This window comes from Phocoena sinus, chromosome 16 (assembly GCF_008692025.1).
Source record: "Phocoena sinus isolate mPhoSin1 chromosome 16, mPhoSin1.pri, whole genome shotgun sequence".
NCBI classification, from domain to species: Eukaryota; Metazoa; Chordata; class Mammalia; order Artiodactyla; family Phocoenidae; genus Phocoena; species Phocoena sinus.
This window is the reverse complement of record NC_045778.1, coordinates 34398147-34421734: the sequence shown is the minus strand read 5'-3', so window position 1 is coordinate 34421734 and position 23588 is coordinate 34398147. Positions and strand designations below refer to the sequence as shown.

The 23588-nt window shown below is 35.5% G+C and overlaps 1 protein-coding gene across 7 annotated transcripts in view; it reads right to left on the bottom strand.

Moving 5' to 3' along the window:
* CCSER2 (coiled-coil serine rich protein 2) overlaps window positions 1-23588 on the bottom strand; it is a 160671-nt gene that overhangs the window by 27455 nt on the left and 109628 nt on the right. For 6 of the 7 annotated variants that reach the window (XM_032607899.1, XM_032607902.1, XM_032607900.1 and 3 more), the window contains 3 exons: window positions 13683-13766; window positions 8202-8288; window positions 634-723 (listed from right to left, as the gene is read on the bottom strand). In XM_032607899.1, coding sequence (XP_032463790.1) covers window positions 634-723; window positions 8202-8288; window positions 13683-13766 — 261 coding nt within the window. Of the gene's footprint in view, window positions 1-633; window positions 724-8201; window positions 8289-13682; window positions 13767-23588 lie in introns of those variants that run through there. The other variant, XR_004346138.1, reaches the window with a different exon arrangement.

The window sequence follows — 23588 nt, the reverse complement described above, 5'->3', positions numbered from 1 at the left end:
CATATCCTGAGCTGAGTTCAGAAAGTGTATTTTTAACACTAAACATGTTTTGAGATGTAGTATTTTTGAAAAACAATGAAGAAGCACAGAATGCATGGTTATTTTCTACTGTTTAGAAGAAGCCATTCCCTACCCTATGCCCAAAACATAACCTTTACTGTCTGTATCTTAATGCATTTATACTTCCTAACAGCCTCAATATTTGTTTGAGTAATTATAATAACAGAATATATTTGAAAAGTCTCAACAAATAAAAAGAACAGGCTACATAATATATTTTCAGAGTCATATGCTGTTAAAGAGGGAAGACTACATTTTGGACTTCTTTTTCTTGTAGGGCATGGGGAACTACTACTCTCATAAATACATGCAATAAGAGAGAGACTAGACACTCAAATAAAATGACCTACGGTGTGCAGAATGGAAAAGCTATTAAATGCACATTCATTCGTATAAGACACAGAAGAGAAGCTTTAGAAAGCACAGAAACACCTAAGAACAAGAAAAATCCACTTACCTTAAAAAAAAAACTGACAGCCATGGCAGATTCAAAATTATTAGAGTAAAAAGAGTAGAACAAAACATCAAAATAGTAAATGACAAGAAAAGAGGATAAGAGTATGTGTTACTTACAGGAATTCTTCTCCAGGGTGTTTGGGTATATTTATCAGCATATGTGCATTTTTCCTCTTTAGATTTTTGATGGCAGTTACACCGAGTTGCCTGAACAAAAACATAAATTTTTACATTGGTATAATTCTATATATACACATATACATACAAACAAAGTAATTAGGGTCTTTCTTAGGGGGTTAAGATAAAAATGCAAACATCAAAATCTATTCAGTAGTCTCCCATCTTTTTCACAGACTGGATTTTAGATTCACCCAGCAAGGCAAAATTTTGAGTAGTCAAAATTACCATTGGCAATCTCTTATACTGCCCATACAACACACTACCTATGATTTTATGTATATAAACATACGTGTATATAGATGTAGAACATATACAGCAATATACAGTATATAAAGAATATAATAGCAAAACTTTAAATACGTCCCTAAAGTATTATGGTACTACAATCACTGCAGCACAGTTTCTTTCTTAAATTCATTTTTGATGGGACTCAGCTATTAAATACCACCAGTCCACAATTAAGGTTGTCTTTTCACCTGTGCAACGCATTTAAAAGCCCCTTTAATGATGTGTTGACTTTACTGGACTGGAATATTTTAAAGGATCTCTGCCCTTTGACAAGATCCATCCGACCATCTCAGTTCATAAATAAATTCTCTTCACATGACTTCACTCAGATCATACTCATTCAGTAATTTATACAACACAAAATAATGTGCCTATTGTGTAAACTATGGTCTCTCAAATAAATATCAAATTTTTTAAAAAGGAAAAGATTGATAATGATAATTTCTCCTTGGTGTGAAGTTGGAATATAGCCATATTATTTATTAAACAACCCCCTTGGAGGTAAATATGCTTTCTTGTAGGAAAACCTACATAACAAATTCTTGATTGTTGCATCAAGCTAAAATGGTAAGTTTTTACTTTTAAAATATTTACCAATATTCAAATTTTTTCTTAATTGCAATTGGACCATCCCAATTTCCATAATCAAAATAAAATCTAATCAAAACAAAAATCTCTGTAATACAGACTTGTTTCCCATTCTTTGTATTCATAGTATAGACATATTTCCCATTCTGAAACATGGGACAGTCATTGAAACAAAATTCAATATATATGCAGGTCAATCTAGACCTCCTGGAATTCAATATAATAGGAATTTGTAAAGAAGAAAACAGATAATATAAGACATTTATCTTTTTTTTAAAACATCTTTATTGGATATAATTGCTTTACATTGTTGTGTTAGTTTCTGCTATATAACAAAGTGAATCAGCTATATGTATACATATATCCCCATATCCCCTCCCTCTTGCAACTCCCTCCCACCTGCCCTATCCCACCCCTCTAGGTGGTCACAAAGCACCAAGCTGGTCTCCCTGTGCTATGTGGCTGCTTCCCACTAGCTATCTATTTTACATTTGGTAGTGTATATATATGTCAATGCCACTCTCTCACTTCATCCCAGCTTACCCTTCCCCCTCCCTGTGTCCTCAAGTCCATTCTCTATGCCTGTGTCTTTATTCCTGTGTGCCCCTAGGTTCTTCAGAACCTTTTTTTTTCTTTTCACATTCCATATATACATGTTAGCATACAGTATTTCTTCTTCTCTTTCTGACTTACTTCACTCTGTATGACAGACTCTAGGTCCATCCACCTCACTACAAATAACACAATTTCGTTTCTTTTTATGGCTGAGTAATATTCCATTGTATATATGTGCCACATCTTCTTTATCCATTCCTCTGCCGATGGACACTTAGGTTGCTTCCATGTCCTGGCTATTATAAATAGTGCTGCAATGAACATTGTGGTACATGACTCATTTTGAATTACGGTTTTCTCAGGGTATATGCCCGGTAATGGGACTGCTGGGTCATATGGCAGTTCCATTTTTAGTTTTTTAAGGAACCTCCATACTGTTCTCCATAGTGGCTGTTCAATTTACATTCCCACCAACAGTGCAAGAGGGTTCCCTTTTCTCCACACCCTCTCCAGCATTTACTGTCTGTAGATTTTTTGATGATGGCCATTCTGACTGGTGTGAGGTAATACCTCATTGTAGTTTTGATTTGCGTTTCTCTAATTATCAGTGATGTTGAGCATCCTTTCATGTGTTTGTTGGCAATCTGTATATCTTCTTTGGAGAAACGTCTGTTTAGGTCTTCTGCCCCTTTTTGAATTGGGTTGTTTGTTTATTTTGATATTGGGCTGCATGAGCTACTTGTATATTTTGGAGAGTAATCCTTTGCCAGTTGCTTCGTTTGCAAATATTTTCTCCCATTCTGAGGGTTGTCTTTTCATCTTGTTTATGGTTTCCTTTGCTGTGCAAAAGCTTTTAAGTTTCATTAGGTCCCATTTGTTTATTTTTGCTTTTATTTCCATTTCTCTAGGAGGTGGGTCAAAAAGGATCCTGCTGTGATTTATGTCATAGAGTGTTCTGCCTATGTTTTCCGCTAAGAGTTTTATACTGTCTGGCCTTACATTTAGGTCTTTAATACATTTTTTTTTTTTTTTTTTTTGCGTTACGAGGGCCTCTCACTGTTGTGGCCTCTCCTGTTGCGGAGCACAGGCTCCGGACGCGCAGGCTCAGCGGCCATGGCTCACGGGCCCAGCCGCTCCGCGGCATGTGGGATCCTCCTGGTCCGGGGCACGAACCCGTGTCCCCTGCATCGGCAGGCGGACTCTCAACCACTGCGCCACCAGGGAAGCCCCTTTAATACATTTTGAGTTTATTTTTGTGTATGGTGTTAGGGAGTGTTCTAATTTCATTCTTTTACATGTAGCTGTCCAGTTTTCCCATCACCACTTATTGAAAAGGCTGTCTTTTCTCCATTTCTCTTGCCTCCTTTATCAAAGATAAGGTGACCATATCTGCATGGGTTTATCTCTGGGCTTTCTATCCTGTTCCACTGATCTATATTTCTGTTTTTGTGCCAGTACCATACTGTCCTGTTTACTGTAGCTTTGCAGTATAATCTGAAGTCTGGGAGCCTGATTCCTCTAGCTCCATTTTTCTTTCTCAAGATTGATTTGGCTATTCGGGGTCTTTTGTGTTTCCATACAAATTATGAAATTTTTTGTTCTAGTTCTGTGAAAAATGCCATTGATAGTTTGATAGGGATTGCGCTGAATCTGTAGATTGCTTGGGTAGTATAGTCATTTTCACAACGTCGATTCTTCCAATCCAAGAACATGGTATATCTCTCCATCTGTTTGTATCATCTTTAATTTCTTTTATAAGATAGACATTAATGTCTTTTGTAAGACATTTATCTTAATGCAAGCACATTACTTGTTCTATCCTGACTGCTGCAATTCCAGACATAATGACCTGTCTGTGGCCTATGTGTTAACATATGAAGAACAATAACCGGCAAATATTTGAATTTTCCACAATTTGGAAAACCTAGTTTTTACTGATTTCAATAGATAGAAAACAGCTACTCAAATCACTCCCTCTCCATCTGCATTCTTTATTGCTGACAGATTCTGTTCAGATGCTCACCTTCTATGCAGTCCCATATTTAGGGATTCAGTATCCTCTCTTGACCCAGTGATAGAGTTTGATTAGTCTGAACCAGTCTGATTAATCCCATTCCTCAGTGCTTAAGGGACAAAGAACTCAAATCTAGCCAATAAAACATGAGGCAAGCCTGGGTTATTTCTAAGAAAGTGTTCTTAATTTTTTAAATTGGTATGCTACAGAAAATAGGTGCTTTTCCTATCTTTGGGGACTACTGAGTGTATGACACATAGAGCTATGGCAGACATCCTGTGACCATGAAGGGGTAGCCAAAAGGATTCCAAAAAAGCTACCCTAGAACTTTGCCATTACCCAAATGACCAATTAGGAAACCATGGAAGCAGATGAGACCAATATACTTTCTTGTTATTTAAGTTTATAAATGTTCTTATTTTCAAGTCACTTTTAGTTAGACTTTTACTTAAAACTTAAAACATCATTAGATATGCACTGATTTACTAACTGGGTGATTTGGGACAAATCATCAAATAAGAGTTATTATTTATCATGCACCCATGGGCCAACCGTAGCATTAGAGAGTTTACATATGTAGTTTAATTAGCTATCACAACCCTATATGGTCAGTATTATTTTTATTATCCTCACATATAGAAGAGGCTTAAGAGAAATTAAGTAACTTCCCTAAGAGAAGACGGCTACTAAGTTTCAGAGCCAGGATTTGAACCCAGGTCTATACAGCTTCAGGCTGGTCATGGTTTCTCAAATATATTACAGTGCTAACCTACTTAAGCTGAATTCCACTTTCTAATGTCTCCACAAAGAAAATTCTACACAATAATTTCATAAGATTATTCTGAGGATTCAATAAACAAATGCAACTAAATTAACTATCATTTAACTAGTACACTAAGATGAAAATAAATGGGCATTCTCAGCATTTTAGAATAAGGTTCAAATAGTCATGCCTCTATACCTTTCAGTTTCATTTCTGGAGCACTGCAATCTGATTTTATATCTGTATATTTCACACAAAATATGAATTTAACACATCATATTGTCGCTATATTTTTCTTGAAGTTTGCATGTAAACATAGGTTAGAGCTGAGTGCCTATTTTTGAAAAAAGATAAAAAGTATAGAAAGCTAGAAATGGAAAAAGACTTTGAAATCATCTAGAAACTTCACATTTTTCATAAAGAAAGCACTAGAGACTGATGGAAACTGCCAATGTCATTCAGCTAATTAATATTGAAGACAAGAAATTCAGCTAATTAATACTGAAGAAAAGTTATCTAATTCCTATTCCATGGCTCCTCTGATGCCATTCTGCTATTTTTAAGAAGAGCAAATTAGGGATACAAGGAAAGAAAAAAACTGTAAAGAGAAAGGCAATTTTAATTTTGGTAATCTGAAAAATGCTCTTACCTATCTCTACTTTCAGTGGTTTATATCTCTTTAAATTCTCTTGATTTGAACAAGTGACTTCCCAGGTCCACAACTAAACTAAAGGTAGGTGATGGGATCTTCCAAGATAAATACGATTTCTAAGTTTAATGTATCAAATACAGAGAATTTCGAAGCACATATCGCTAAGAGTAATGTTTTCACTTTTCTTTGCTTTTCTTCCTTTCTTTAGGATTCTCTTAGATATTTCTAAAACCTTTCTAAAAGTTATTTGTAAGGTGAGATATTGTTAAAGATAACTGGCCCAGTCTCTTCAGTAAGTCAGTACAATGAAAAAAAGAATAATTCTAAAGTAAAAGAGACTTAAGGAATAACTAGATGTAATGTACAAATGTACAGGATATTTTTAGAACTGCAGAAATCTGAATATGGACTGGATATTAGAAAATATTTTAAAAATTATTATTAACTGGTTAAAGATAATATTTCAGCTAGGAAGAGAACATTTCTTATTTTTTAAGAGGCACACTGAAGTTAAAAAGAACACTATTAAAAGTTCTCAGCATAAAAAGCTATATCTTTCATTATTTATTAATCATATATCAATATAAAGTGACCTCTTTTCATAATTTTTTTCAGTCTTAGATTTCTTCTTCTAATTTTAATACTGCAACTTCAGTTTTTTAGATGAGAATAACTTTATTGTCTCACCCAACCTTTTATATTCAGCATTATTGTGCTGTTTTACTTTATCTAAATTTCCTTTATACAAAGCAATTAATGGATTTTGCTTTAAATCCTCAGCAAAGCTCTCTCCATGAGATAAGGCCGTTTGCATTTACTATTATATTTATTACATTTGGTCTAATTTCTGTAACTTTACTTCTGCTGTTTTTAGACATCCTTGGTATTTCTCTACTTTAGATGTCTTTTTACTTTCATCTTTTGCAAGATACATTATTCTAATCTACTATTAGTTATCTTAAAGCATTTCACAAACATTTTAATTTATCTAAGTATATAAAAAGAATTATTTTAGATACCCATTTGTAGATACACAATTCAGTGCTACTGACTTCTTCAGCATATCCCTTAACTCTTTTCTCAAACCTATTTTATTTAATCTAAATATTTACAAAAATTAATAGCAATTTAAAATTTTAATTAAAAATTTTTAACATTAAATTATATATAATTACATAAGATTAAATAATGAGCATTAAGTTTTCTCCCGTTAGTAGTTGGGAAGTTTATTCCACCTAATCTCTCTAAAGATGGTTTTCATTTCACCACTCATTCATTTTAATCTTTACTTCCTTATTCTTGAGTTGTTTTTTTTTTTTTGCGGTACACGGGCCTCTCACTGCCGTGGCCTCTCCCGCTGCAGAGCATAGGCTCTGGAGGCGCAGGCTCAGCAGCCATGGCTCACAGGCTAGCTGCTCCGCGGCATGCGGGATCCTCCCAGACTGGGGCACAAACCCGCATCCCCTGCATCGACAAGCGGACTCCCAACCACTGCACCACCAGGGAAACCCTTGAGTTATTTTTAAATTTCTCTCTCAAGCATTTAGGATGTATTATTAAATAATTTTACAAAGATAACGGGGTGGCATATTTTTCAATATGCTAAAGGTCTGAGAATGTATCTTTGTATATAAATAAAAATGCATTTAGTTATAAAATGTGAGGGTCATAACCTTTTTTTCTAAAGTGCACTAGATACAACTTCTTGTGCTCTGTAACAGATTTTTGCAAAATTTGAAGCTTAATTTCCTAAAAGTACCTTTTCTTCTCCCTAAAAATTGGTTGGGTTGGGTTTTGTCTTTAGTTCTTAAATACGAACACTGGTCTTACTCTTTTCCTTTTTAATCTTGTATTTGGTAGGCCCTCAATTTGCAATAATCAGTTATTCTTTTTTCAGATTCATAAGTTTTCTGATACCCTTAATCATAACATCTGATCCATCTGTTCTTACTATTTATTCATAAGATGGATTCTGATCTGACCCCAATGGCTCAGAGCTCAATATATTATATCCTTTATATTCTGAGTGAGATTACTCCTTCATATTGCTGCATTGCTTTGCTATGTCAAAATAAGTTTTGACTTCCAACAAAGATTTTCTTTGGCCTCTTGTGATTGTTATGCCATTATACTCTTGTTATCCTGGCCTTTTATTATTACAAACCAAATTATAATTAAATTCAAGATACAGCACATACAGTTTTCATATGGAACTAACATTTGATATCATAACAATTATAAAATTATAAAGATTCAGACATATCTCTGAGAGATCACTCAGTATCATCCATGGGCAAGAAACATTTTTTTTTAGAACAGCCATTCTAACAGACAGCCATTCAGATTCCTAAGACTAAACACCCAGTTTCGTTCCTCAACAACATGAATGTAAATTGGTGAATTTCAAATACCCAAAACAGAGGCAACTGAAAATGGATTGAGTTTTTCACCTTGAAAATTTATTATTTAGACTGAAAGTTAAACCACATACTTTAAGAGAGCATGTAACTTAAAAATAATACAATATTGCAATCTTAAAAGCTAAAAATAAAATCCAGTTTCAATTCTGGCTAGTTTTATAAAAAAATATACATATTGCCCAGTTTGAAAAGCCTGCACTTTACATACTACACTATAATACTTACAAGCTGATGTTCTAATAGTTGGATTTTTTCATCTTTTTTCTTTATTTCATCTTTAAGTTGTTTTATTTCATTTAATAAATCTTCATTCTGAAATATTTTAAAAAATTTAACATGAAGTATTTAATTGTATTTAAAAACACTAATGAGAAGCATTAAATCAATGATGAAGACTGAGTAATGAATTGGTTGTTTATTTAAGGGGGAAATTCTTCTTAAATATGTCAGCTATTAATCCATTAAAAAAAAAACCCATTTTGGTCTTCTAAGAATTCATAGTCTAAGGAGTCTGACACGTAAACAATGAACAATAATAGCAGCAACAGCTAACATTCATTGAGTATTAATCAGGTGCCAAGAACGAGTACCTTTTAGGTATCTAAGTAGTTGATTCCGACTGCAACCCTGAGGTAGGTACTATTATCCCCATTTTACAGACAAGAAAATTGGCAACTAGGCCACGTAGTAAAATAAATTACACACAAAACAGTAACTTCAGCTAGATTTCAAGGAATGTATAAGAGTTGCCTGTCAGAGGAAATGAAGGCCACAAGTAGAGAAAACTGTGTAATTAAAGGCACAGAGTCATTTCATGGCTGGTTCAGAAATCAGCAGAAAGATAAATGTGCCTGAAGGATAACAAGGAAGATTCTTTTTCCATGAACTACTTTCATGAGAACTGCCTAAATCAAAGAGTAAATACCCTGTTAACTTAGTCTATAAGAAATTCCTAATAGTATTAAGAGAAACCTATTGTCAAGGTTAGCAGGAATGCAGTTACATTTCCAAGTATAAGGTATCACTACCCTATAGATAGCCCATTTTGTTTACTGCTATTCAATTATCCAGAAATATATACTGACGAAGTAATGTAAGCAAGGAAATCACAGTTGACTCTTTAACAACACAGGGGTTAGGGGCACCAAAACAGGGGTTAGGGGCACCAAACCTCTGCAAAGTCAAAAATCTGGGTATAACTTTTAGTCGGCCCTTGACATCCACAGTTCCTCCATAACCACAAGGCTCACATCCTTGGATTCAACCAACTGCAGATCGGTGTAGTACCACAGTATATACTATTGAAAAAAATCCGCATGTAACTGGACTCATGCAGTTCAAAACTGTGTTGTTCAGGGATAAACTGTAGAATATATATGTGAATGATACATCTTTCCAGAGAGAAAAGTAAGTGAGCAAATAATTATAATGTGTTGGTCATGAGCAAAGTATACACTCTTCTTCAGATATATTGGGAACAAAAAATAATATTGCAGTCTCATTAACAAGAGATTGGAAACAGACATTTTATGAAGGCTTTCACATATCAAATAAGCATCGCAATGGGGAAGAAACAACAGGGAAGAAAATATTTTTTAAAATGCTGTTATGTATACCACAATTGGGAAAGACTAATTATTAAATATAAAAAATGACTTCCAGTTGAATTTAAAGAGTTTAGGGACTTTAAAAAATAATAAATCAAGACTAAAAAAAAAAGATGGACTGCAAATCATGAAGGACATATTTTTAAACTAAGTGGCAAATTAAGCTATTAAGAAATGATAAATATATTTGATTACATAAAAATTTAAAGCACTATACAATTAACATTAAAGTTAAAAGCTGGTGAAAACCTATGCTAATATGACAAAGAATTTATAACTCAAGTGTATTAGGAGACTGTTCAAACATATAAGATCATTTCTAGGCCCCAATAGACAGATAGTCAGTTCTCACAAATATACGTATAACTGAAAAAATGTTCTGTTTGACTTATTGAAGAAATACAAATTAAAGTATTAAAGGTATTGTTTTACAGGCATTAAATTGGGGGAGAAATACTCAATGTGATTAACAAGACTGCAGAAAAAATGGTACATTATCAGACATAACAACTGACGTTTCTGGACAAACGTATGCCTGTATATACAAAAGTCATAAAAATTACTTGCACTCTCCGATTCAGTTATCCAACTCCTATGCCAAAGAAATGATCCTAAGTACGAGAAAACCTATAATAAGATATTCTCTTAAAGTTACAAATTTAGAATTGTCCTGTAGGAGGACAACTGAAATACAATACAGTAAGCGACTTGATGGAATACTACACAGCCATCATTCAGTCATGGCTAGGTTCTGCTGGTGCTGGAGGAAATGGCTGAAATCAAAACACAATATGGTAATAACATTTATAGCCGATATGCATATAGCACTTACTTTAGAATAGGCACTGCTCTAAGGATTTTACACATAAAGACAGGCAAAGGAGAACACATCAGGAAATGGGTAATTCCAGTGGAGTCTTAAAGGATAAGTAAAAAGTTCTAAGGACACAAACTGTGGCAGGCTTTGTATTTTAGGGTAAGGGATTCTATAAGACAATACAGAGATGGGGACAAGCATAGCATATTTGGAGAATTACAGGCAGTGATGCTGTCACATGAAGGCTGTGGTATACAGTGGGGAGCAATGTGGTTAGTAAATTAGGCAAGGGCCCGATCACAGAGGGCCTGAACATCAAGCATGGCTTTAGTCAGGGAGTAACAGATAGATCTGCATTTGAGATGGCTTTGACAGCTGTTTGGAGGATATACTTGACAAGGACAACAAAAAAACTAGGCTAGGAAACTGGTTATCAAGATGTTGTAATATGCCAGGTAAGAGCAGGGGCCTGACCCAAGAGAGTGATAATAGGGAGGAGAAGAAACAGGAGAAAAGGAGATGTTGGCAATTCACTGCATGAGAGAGAAGAGCACAGAGAAGTAGTCAAGAGTGACATCTCCATTTCTAGCTTAGATGATATAGTAAATAGAAACAGAGAATGAAGGAGGAGAAATTATGTCCAAAGAGAAATACATATATGTATATTGGCAGCATTGTGCAGCTCATGGGATCCCTGACTAGGGATCGAACCTGGGCTCCTGGCAGTGAAAGTGCTGAGTCCTAACCACTGGACCGCCAGGGAATTCCCCAATGAGGAATATTTTTGAGTTTTAAATACATTGCTAGAGGTACACACACCTCTTGAGAGGTGTGTTAGAGGTATTCCACCTGTGAGTGGGACACACAGTGGAAATGTCCAGTGGGACAACTGGATTACCAACTATGAGAGAGACTGATTTTATGTGTTATCAATATATATGTTATATGTGAAACCATGACAGTAGAAAGTTTGATGAGGACTGGACTAAAGATATAAATCTACATTCTAAAGAAGAAAAGGGACCTACAAAGAAAATGGAGGGGGGCGATGTTAAGGGGTATATAGGGAATTCAGACAGAAGTGACACAAAAACCAAGGGATAAAGCTTGTAGGACGACAAAGGCCATGCCAAATGTCTATTTTCCCAGGTTTCCACATTAACTGGAAAGGTAGTTTAAGGAGAGTCAAGAAAAGGTTTATTCGATTTACTGAATTTAGGATAGGTAAGACACAGAAATTTATAAGGTGAGGATGAAGGGGAAGTTGAGAAAGCACACTGAAGAGAGATGAGAGAGGAGGTCTTTAACTGCAGCAGAAGATAAGAGTCCAGAACACGAGAAGAAAGGTTGGTTTTCCACAGCACAGCGGTCACTTTTCCCTACAACTGGAATAAAGTGGTTGAGAGTGACATAGACACAGACTAAGTCAGAAGGCAGGCAGCAGAAGATCTTGCTTGAAAAACACAAGGCTACCTGCAGAAGTTGAGAAGAGTAGCTGAGAAAGAGGCTGAGGAGAGTGGCCAATGTCTGGAACAGCTCATCAAGGGAATGGGAGAGACAGCTGTCCTGAGATAAAGGAAAGACTGTAGACATGGCAGGTCCACTGTAGATTTTAGACCCTAAAATTGTAATGGTATAAGTCACCATATTTGTATCATTTGAAACTGAACTGCGAAACCATCTTGGATAAGAAGATGACATACTTGGGGATTTGCTGATGAAAGTGAAGGACAGTCTAGTGTACTGGGCTGAGACAGTGTGAGCTATTGCATCTCACCTTGGAAAGAAGGAAGAAAGACTAGGAATGATCTGCCTGAAAGGAAGGCATTGGGGACAAGAAATAAATACATGATATGTCTATCATGTAGTATTAAATTAACAGACAAACTGTAAAGGAAGATGGACAAAATGAAGACATTAATTCGATAAAAAAGTTGGAATTAAACTTTTTTCTTTAAAAAGAATTTCTTTACATGTAAAAAACTTTTCACAAAAAAGAATTCAGGAAAAAAGTCAACTTTACTCTTAAAATATCAGTCACAAAACTTAAAAAAACTGAGATAATCAGAAATCATCTAAATCAATGGTTCTCAACTGAGTATGCAAGTAAAAGTTTTTTAAAAAGAGATGTCCTACTGCAAACCTATTATTATACTCACAATAGGATGGAAGCCCAGAGACGGGAAGAAATTTATATGAGAACAGGTAGGTAACATGTTGAAAAGCCAAGATTAGATAACCAGATGTGACTACTATCCTATATTCTTTTGATTTTGTGTTTTATACATAAATTTGTTCCCAATAGGTCACTCCACATCCTATGAGAAAATTAATGCTTCTCTGACCCCTAATACCAAGCGTGGCCACTTGACCTGTTTTGGAAACGACATATGTTACATCCAAGCAGAATCCACATGTTATTATGCCAATGCTACTTTCCCTCAGGTACAAAAAACATGTCCCAGGATAAGGGCTGATCCTTCAGCCTGGATTTCAGAATGAAGAGGACATGTGAAGTCCCACTGATCTACAACCAAAATGTAACATATCGAGAAATAACAAGAAATAAACTTTTGTTATTGTAAGTCACCAATATTCTGAGGTTGTTACTACAGATAAGTAGCACACACTGACTATTATACCTTGAAAACAGAATGTGAAAGGAAACAATAATTTTACTTGGAAACATGAAAGACATCAAGAATACCTGTATGTGCTTAAGAAGTAAATATGTGATTCAGGTAGATGCAAAAAACAAAAAGAGCTTTCTTCAACTAAAGATAGACCTCAATATGAGAACTATAAAGAAATACACCTTCAAACACTAACCTGCATTTGCAGTCTATAATTTTATCATTAAACATGAAAAAAATAAATTAATGTCATTTTCATTAATATTTCTTCAATGTTGTGATTATATATGAGAAGTACCTATTAACTGTTTTAATTTTTGTTGGTAGTCATATTTTAAAAACTGTTATTCATAATTATAAAAAAGAATTTAATGATTTTTATTTTTTTAAAAAGAATCCTGTACCAATATTAATACAGGGACAGATGATTATCCAACTGATAAAACAAACTCAAATTAAAGCACCACAGTGATATCATTTTAACTTAATAAGGTAGTAAAAGTTAAAAGAAATCTGATTAAAACCCAAGACAGCAAAGCTGCAGGTTTTAATATATTTATTATTAAATGTTTTAATTATTATTGCTTTACAATTTTAGTAATAAAACATTTTTTTTGCAAAATTCAGCATGACTACCTAGTCATCATACCTTGTATATTTGATCACCATCTTCTGGCTCTGGACTAGATGACAAGGAGAGTTGAACATCACGCAATGAACCACTTTCATCATGCTGTCAGAAAGAAGAAAAAGAAAACGTAAGATTAATACAATTAACTGCAGACACTGAATTCAACCTGAATTCACCCCAGGCCAAATATAAGCATGGCAAACAGGAAATAAGATTTTAGAAATCTCCTTTTCATCTCTATGCACTGGTAGAAAGAAATGTGGAACAGGAAACAACAGAGCTCAGGAAAGAATATTTTGTGGGAATAAATAACATACACTATACAAGTCGATGATGCAGAAAGCCACTGAAAGTTTTACAGTGGGAAAAGGAATATGGGAAATTTCCTTAAAAATTTTAAGACTACCTCACCTATGAAAAATGTAAAATAAAAGTCAAATTAAATCTGATTTGAATCAGCTGTGGTGTTCTGAGTATAAAGGAGTCAGAAACAATAATATTAAATGGCTCAAAAAGGTTTGACCATGGGCTTCCCTGGTGGCGCAGTGGTTGAGAGTCCACCTGCCGATGCAGGGAACGTGGGTTCGTGCCCTGGTCCGGGAAGATCCCACATGCCGCGGAGCAGCTGGGCCTGTGAGCCATGGCCGCTGGGCCTGCGCGTCCGGAGCCTGTGCTCTGCAACGGGAGAGGCCACAACAGTGAGAGGCCCGCGTACCACAAAAAAAAAAAAAAAAAGGTTTGACCACAAAAATCATTTGATTAAAAATACTAGATACATATTGCATGACTCTATTTATATGAAGTTTGAGAAAAGGCAAAACTAATTTATGATGCTACAAATCAGAAGACCAGTGGCTGACTCAGGGGAAAGGGGTTATTGACAGTAAAGTGCATTACACTCCATAAGGATGCTGGAAAGGTTCTATGTCTTGTCTGTATGACAGTTACATGCGTACATACAAATGAAAAGTACAAGCTTTACACTTAAGAATGGTACACCTTAAGCACTTTACTGAATGTATGCTATACCTCAATTTAAAAAATTGAAAAAATTAAATTTTTGTCCTTAAACTCAATTTTTAAAAAATGACAGAATAGTATTATGTCCTACCCCTTGCTGAAGTGGTTTAGGAATAACCAGCTGAAAAGTGGCATGTTCAATGATTCACGGACAACCTTAAGAAAGATGAACCAGAAAAGAATATGCCTGGGATGATGGTGAGGGACTGAGTCCCTGACCAAGGCAGGACAACTGCAGCTTGATACCTTATTTGTTCAGATGGTACCTAGCTGCCTTGGGACACCCACTGAGTCAACAACCTTCAAGGAGTACTGCCATAGCAACCTTCCTCAGACCTATCTGTCCTGAAGGAAATCTCCCAGACCATGGAAATGTCCTGTATTGAAACAGGAGTGCTAAAATAGGAGACATAAGTATGTAGATCATTTTCTTCTTTACTTATTGTACTGTATACCTATTGAATCAGAATCTCTAGCGATGGGGCCTAGGAATGAGTATTTAGAAAAATTCAACAGGTTAACAGTGATTGACAGTGAAGTATTAGCAGTTGCCAAATTTCCAGCAGAGATAAATTACATTTTTATTGGTGATACCATACAGACATTAAGAATCTGACCTGAGAGAGAATGTAACATCCTAATGAAGAACAAATGTTCTCAGAAAACATTAAAAAATGTTTAAAAAAAAAAGAAAAAGAAATTTTACAAGATTCATCTCAGTAAAAAGTTTATCTCTGCCTTGACATATAAAAACAGGGCCAGGGCTTCCCTGGTGGCGCAGTGGTTGAGAGTCTGCTTGCTGATGCAGGGGACACTGGTTCGTGCCCCAGTCCGGGCGGATCCCACATGCCGCGGAGCAGCTGGGCCCGTGAGCCATGGCCGCTGGGCCTGCGTGTCCGGAGCCTGTGCTCTGCAATGGGAGGGGCCGCAACGGTGAGAGGCCTGCGTACCGCAAAAAAAAAAAAAAAAAACAGGGCCAGTCCTACAAACAAGTATATATTTGAGAAAAAAGGGACTGTAAAATTTGACTTATTTCCCAACATCCACAATAACTTCCTGCCCAGTGCAGAGCAGGAACCTCAAAGAAGAGGACAACATAAACTCAACTGCCTTGGACATGGAGGTAGTCGTGGGAAGAAGCAGAACAGGAAAAATAATACATCAGTTTTCACTGTACAGGAATAAAAAGGTGAGCCCAGGGAAATAGAAAATAAGGAAAATAAGGAAGTCATAAAGAAAATGACTCCAGGAAGTTGTATGTAAATTACTAGATTCACCATTCCTGAGCACCACAGTTGCTCGTAACTGATCCTAAATAGCATTTCAAAGACTTTGAGAAATAAACTAAAACTATGCCCAGGTCCCAAGCTAGCCTTTGGAAGGTGTACACTCAAAACAGATGTGGCAAGCATGGCCAAGGCTTTGGAAACAACTGATATTACAACCACAATCCAAAGGTGGCTAATTAGAACTTGCAGTCTGACCCTAATCAGATCATTTGTCTGCTTTAAAAAAAAAACAAAAAACAGGGCTTCCCTGGTGGCGCAGTGGTTGAGAGTCCACCTGCCGATGCAGGGGACACGGGTTCGCGCCCTGGTCCAGGAAGATCCCACATGCCGCAGAGCGGCTGGGCCCATGAGCCATGGCCGCTGAGCCTGCGCGTCTGGAGCCTGTGCTCCGCAACGGGAGAGGCCACAACAGTGAGAGGCCCGTGTACCACAAAAAGAAAAACACAAAAAAACAAAAAACAATATTCTCCATAAGATTTAAACAAGATCCAGAGTCTCACAACACAACATTTGAACATCTAAAATGTAATCCAAAATTACTCAATGTAAAAACAACAAAGAAAATCTCAACTCACACAGAAAAAGATAATCAACAAACATCAATGACAAAATAAAAGAGAAGTTGAAATTAATTAGAAGAGATTTTAACAGAGCTATTATAAAAATTCTCCAAAAGTAAGGATGAAATCTTAAAGGGAATGGAAAGAGAAAGTCTCAGCAAAGACAGAATATACAAAGTGGAAACAAATGAAAATTTTAGAACTGCAAAGATTCAATAATCAAAAATTTTAAATGCACTGGATGGACTAAATTCCAGCATTTGCAGTAACAGAGTGAACTTGAAGATATATCAACATAAATCATCCACTCTGAACAATGAAGAGAAAAAAAACAGAGCCTGCTGCAGGAGCTGTGGGGCAATAACAAAAGATCTAATATTCATATCATTGAAGTCACAGAAGGAAGGGTGTGAGGCAGAAAAATATTTGAAGAAATAATGGATAAATACACCTCAGATGTGGTGAAAGACATGAACCTACATATTTGAGAAGCTCAATTTAAAAGTAGAGAAAATAGAATGTGCTCTCTGAACATAAAGGAATTTAACTGGAAATTAATAACAGAAAAATTATCTTCAAACACTTAGAAAGTAAATAACAAATTTCTTTGATCTGTGGGTCAAAAGAAGAAGTCCCAAAGTAAATGAGAAAATATTTTGAATGGAAGGAAAATGAAGTCACCACATATCAAAATTTGTGGAATGCAACTAAAGCAGTGCTTAGAAGGAAAAATTATTGTATGAGATACTTATATTAAAGCAAAGGTGTCAAATCCATAACTGGAGCAAATTAAAGCCAAAACAAACAGACAAAAATAATAGAGAACAGAAATTAATGAAACTGAAAATCAAGAAACGGAAATCAATAAAACCAAAAGCAGGTTTTTTGACAATTGCAAAATCATTAGCAAAACTGCAAAACAGGCAAAAGGCATTTATAAAGTGGCTATTTTTTAACAATAGCAACAACAAAAATAATGATAATGTGAAAGTCTGGGGGTTTTTTTGTGTGTATGTGGTAAGCAGGTCTCTCACTGTTGTGGCCTCTCCCGTTGCGGAGCACAGGCTCCGGACGCGCAGGCTCAGCAGCCATGGCTCACGGGCCCAGCCGCTCCACGGCATGTGGGATCTTCCCGGACCAGTGCACGAACCCGTGTCCCCTGCATCGGCAGGCAGACTCGCAACCACTGCGCCACCAGGGAAGCCCAAGTCTAGGGTTTTTAACTGACTCCATTAACTCACAATTGTAAATACTTTCCCAAAAAGCGCATTCCGTTTTTTCAATATTCGTCTCATAATTTATATACCTGATAAAGGACTTATATATAAAGAACTAACAAAAATCAATAATAAAACAGACAAAATTTTTGTTAATAGGCAAAAGAATAGACACTTACCCAAAGATACACAATTGGAAAATAAGCATACAAAAGATGCTCAATATCATTAGTTATTATGCAAATGCAAATTAAACAGTGAGATACCAACGTATACCTATGGGAACGGCTTTTGAAAAATATTGACAATACCAAGTGTGGACAAGGATGTAAAACAATTGGAACTTTCATTAATTGCTGGTGGGAATACAAAATCATATAACCACTTTGGAAAACAGTTCGGCAATTTCTTAAAAAGTTAAATATATACTTACCATACAACCTAGCAATCCCCACCCCCAGGCGAGAAATGAAAACAACCTCACATGAAAATTTGTGCATGAATGTTTACAGTGGCTTTATTCATAATTGCCAAAACCTGGAAAGAGACACAAATATCCTTCAACTGGTAAACAGATAAACAGACTATGATATATGCATACAGTGTAATACTACTCAGTAATAAATAGGAAGAAACTACTGGTACATGTTACAGCATGACTGAATTTGAAATGCATTACAGTAAGTGAAAAAGCCAGACTCCAAAGACTAAAAAATATACAAGTCCACATATGTTACAGTCTTGAAAAGGCAAAACTGCAGAGACATAAAACAGATCAGTGGTTGCCAGGAGCTAGCAGTGGATATAGGGATTGACTTAAAAGGAAAAAAGAAAAGAAATTTTAAAGTGTGATTATAATAGCTGCACAACTGCATGCATTTGTCAAAGCTCACAGAACTGTACAACAAAAAAGACTGAATTTTACTGCATGTATATTATACCTCAATAGAACTGTAACAGGTTGAATAGTGTCCCCCTAGAAATTCATCTAACCCAGAACTTGTGACTATGACTTCATCTGGAAATAGGATCTTTGCAGATATATTCAAGTTGAGGTCATAATGGGTTAGGGTGGGGCCTAAATCTAATATGACTGGTGTCCCTGTAAGAACACAGAAATTTGGAAGCATGGGTCATGTGAAGATGGAAGCAGACTGGAGTGATGCATCTACAAGCCAAGGAACGGCCAGGATTGCCAGCAACCTCCAGAAGCTAGAAAGGCAGGAAGGTTCCTCTCCTAGAGCCTCAAAGAACACATGGCCCTGATGACATCTTGATTTCAGGTGTCTAGCCTCTAGAACTTTGAGAGAATAAATTTCTGTCGTTTATGCTGCCCAGCTTGTGGTACTTTGTTATGGCAGCCCTAGAAAACTAATGTAAGGCCTAATAAAACAAAAGAAAACAAAAAGAGAGAAACACCAGATAAATCTCAACAATCCCAAGGAAAATAAAGCTGACACAGCAATATTATTATAACACACGGGTTATAATTAAGGTATAATTAAAGATGAAAAGTATTAATGAGGATAAAGAAAGGCTTTAATTAATGACCACAGGAACAATCCACCAAGAAGATGTGCCAATCATAAAGATTTATATACCTAATAAAATATCCTAAAGATACTAAAAGATTAATATAATAGATATACCACTACATAAAACATAGAGAGTATATATCCTATTCAAACAAATGTAGAACAGTCACAAAAACTGACCAGGCTCCAAGCCAGGGGTTAGTTAACAAACTATTGTCCACAGGAGAACTCCAGTCAACTGCCATTTTTATTACAGTCCATGAGCTAAAAATGGTTTCTACAGTTTCAAATGGTTACATTTTAAATGATTTTATTAATATCTACATAACATCAATTTTGCCTCTCAGCTGAAAAGGCTAAAATATTTACTATTTGGCCAAGGAAAAGGTTTCCAACACAAAGGAAATATCAACACATTTATATCATATAGATATTATTCTTTACTATTAATGTACTAAAATTAGAAATTAATTAAAAAGTGAGTCTCATATTTCAAACCAATGTTTTTGAATACTGAAAAAATTCTTCTAAATAAAATAATTTATAGTACAGCCCAAGACAATTGGGAGTCATTAATGTTTAAGTTATTTCTATGTCTCAAAGGAAAAAAAAATCCTTCCAATTTTTTTTAACAGACTAGTAGTCTAGATTCAACAGATCAAAGAAGGAAAAAGCTATTATTTCCATCAAAGCACAAGAGCTTAAAAATCATGAATATAACCTCCAATTCAATCAATAATAAAACCACCTACCCTCCAAATAACTTTGACCCTAAATAATGGTAGTGCTCGCTATAAAACCTTGTCTAGGATGAGAAGTGTTCAGGTCAAACATTTTGAGACATTAGGAAACATTTTGAGACAAGATTTTTTAAGCATTAGACAGGGGAAAAGCATAAAATGTACAGAAAACATTCTCTTTTTAAAAACACTGAATAACAACCATGCATGCAATTTTCATGCTTCATACTACAGCTGGGAACTGTTCTAAGCATTTTGCATAAACATATTTAATAAATACATAGATACAAAAATAATACATAAAAACTATAAAACACCACTGCACAAAAGTAAGCAATTCATAGTTAACTGATTATCGAAGTATTCTGGCTGCTTTACTAAGTGAAGTGTCTTAGTGGGTTCTAGTTAGGATTTTTGAATTCTGAATACAATTAACCTTAAGTTGATTAACTCTTATGTCATTAGCATTTTACTAAAGATTCCAAAAGATAGGTAAACCTTCCTCCGTCCTAAGAGGAAGATGTCCATGATCTTCCACTTTTCTTTTTGACAAAGCAGAAAGGTAAACTTTTGTTCTAATATTAAACTCTTCACATATTAACTTGTTGGAAAACCGTATAACAAACTCCATCTTACCCAAGTGGTTCTTCCATGAGTTTGCAAAAACTGGGATCTTCCTATGAGTTCCAGAGCAGTTGCAATGGACATGGACACTTGAAATGACTAACCAAAAGGTTTGGCAGCACTGACCAATCTCTGCTGACAAGCAGCATCAGTGATGTCAACAAAACTGCCTTGTGTTTCAGATATGCTACAACACAATCACAAGAGGCATCCTAGGAAAGGGAGTAGAGGAAGAGGAGAGATTTTTTTCATTTTCTTTTCAAAAGTCACTTTTTAAAAAAACAAAAGTATATATGGATGAACATCACATCACAGAATGTGTGCACTGAGAAGAGTTCTTTGAGTAATACTGTAATTCACCTATGGGACTTAAAATCTAATGATTCAAGCTACATTTGGAAAGATTTTAAACATATGGAGTCACAAAGCCTGATTTTCAATAAGTGTTTCAAAGATGAGTTGATCCTCACAGATGGTTTGGGGCAAAGACATTTTCAAAACAGAAAACTCTCCCCGGCATTCAAATTGACTAGAACATTGTTATATATGGGTAAAGTCTGTAATATTCTAAGCAAACCTTACTTACAAATATCTTCTGTTTAAACTTTTTTTTTTATTAAACCTAATTGTTTAATTTGTACATATCTGACTCAGGATATCCTTTTCTATAGGTTTCTTTTGTCACTTAAAAATATTAGTTGTAGATTTCTTCTAATTTTTCTACATTAAAAAAAAAATATTTAGGGCTTCCCTGGTGGCGCAGTGGTTGAGAGTCCACCTGCCGATGCAGGGGACACGGGTTCGTGCCCCGGTCCAGGAAGATCCCACATGCCGCGGAGCGGCTGTGCCCGTGAGCCATGGCTGCTGAGCCTGTGCGTCCGGAGCCTGCCACAACGGGAGAGGCCACAACAGTGAGAGGCCCGCGTACCGCAAAAAAAAAAAATGTAACTCTTCAAACCACCTGAGTTTACTATAATATAAAACAAGAAATTAAATAATTCCTTCTATACTACTGAGTTTTTCTCAACATTTATTTCAAAACCCTTCTGTGTCCAACTGATTTTAGTACATACTTCAGCACATATTTCTGGGTTTTCTATTCTCTTCCACTGCTCTGTGTTTCTATTTGTGTCAATATTATAACCTGCTCTAAAGGGTTTTTCCCTCCTTCTTTTTGTCTTTCTTAATGTACACAAATCTTACACTTTGGTGTTAACAATTTTGTAGTCATTTTGATTAATCCCCAGAATAAAACTGTTGTGATTTTGGCTGAAATTGTATTACATCTACCAATAGTACCAGGAAGAACTACGGGCTCCAATCACACACTCAGATTGTATCTTATCTTTGCTCTTTCAAACACATCGTTCTTCCCAGCCACCCAACACCCACTCCTCACACCCCCACCGTGGGAGACAGAGGTCTCCCATGTGCCTCTCATGGACTAGACTCCCTGGCAATGCCTCGGAGAGAAAGGCTAAGGAGTTCCCATGAAATCCAGCTTCAGGGGAATTAGCAACTCTGTTTAGGAGCTGGACGGACCCTAACAGTACAGTGTGTCCCCCAGAAGTTCTTGCATATGGCCCAGTCTATTCCTACATGGGTTGGACCTAGAGACTGATCCCAGGGAGCCTGGATGTCAAGTCAGTGTGACACGCCAACACATCATTCTTACAGTTATTTAATACTCGTATGTTCTCCTAGACTATAAGGTAGTCTTGATTACTACATTAATATCCATGGATTAAGATAACTTTTATAATATTTAGCCTCCCTATAGAATATAAGTATCGGTATTTTATCTAAATCTTTTATACAAAGTTTTGCAGGGTTCTTTATAAAACATCACAAACATCTCTCAGATTTATTGATGATTTAATGTTTTATTGATGCAGTGGTTATTTCATTATTTCCAATTTAAATCTTTGATTTATTATCCTTGAAGTCTTGAGTATAGTACTGTTTACCTGTTGGAGCAGGGTTTTTTTTTGGGCCATGTCCCACAATAAGGAATACATTTTACATCATAACCGTGTACATATATACCTGAATATGTGTGCATGCATGTGTGTATATGTTTGCACGCATGTGTCTAAAAAAGATGGTGGATGGATAGATGGACGGTAGACAGAGAGATACAAATATCACACTAAAAACAAGTTTCACAAAACAATATCTGTCCTTATCATGTGTACGTAATGCCCCCTAATAGTTTCTATACCATTCTACTTTATTAGGAAAAAAGTCTAGCTATGATGGACAAAATTTATTTCAAAACCCACTAACCATTTGTAATATGTAGTTTTAAGAACAATGCACTAGATATAGGGAAGGATTATGTCTTCTTTCTTTTTATCTTCATTACTACCACAATCCTTGATACTCAACAAGTGCTTAATAAAGTATACTGAATGATGAAATAACAATACATGGATACTAAAGTAAATGGAATTAGCTTTTTGGGCAGCTACATAAAACTGTAAGCAATGCAAGCAATTAAAAAACTTTCACATTTTTACCTTTGTTGATGTTTCTATTGTCAGTAAAATAACAACTAACACTTACTTATTAACTGCTTTCTATGCATCAGACACTATGCTTAGCACTTTATCTGAATTTCCTCATGCTTTCTTTATAACAGTCCTGAGATAGGAGCTATTATAATCTCTATTTCTTTTATGAGGAAGTCTAGGCATAGGAAATTTAAGTAATTTAATTTATCCAAGATAATTTATCCACAACAAACAAGTGGGGAAAATGGCCTAAATTCAAATTCTAATTTTTTGAATACATCTATTATTATTAACTTTCATCATTATTCTAGAGATTCGACATTACCCCAATTAACCCAAAACTAAAAACAACTCAAATGTCTATCAATGGGTAAATGGATAAAAATAAAATTGTGGTGCATACATGTATAATGGAATGCTATTCAA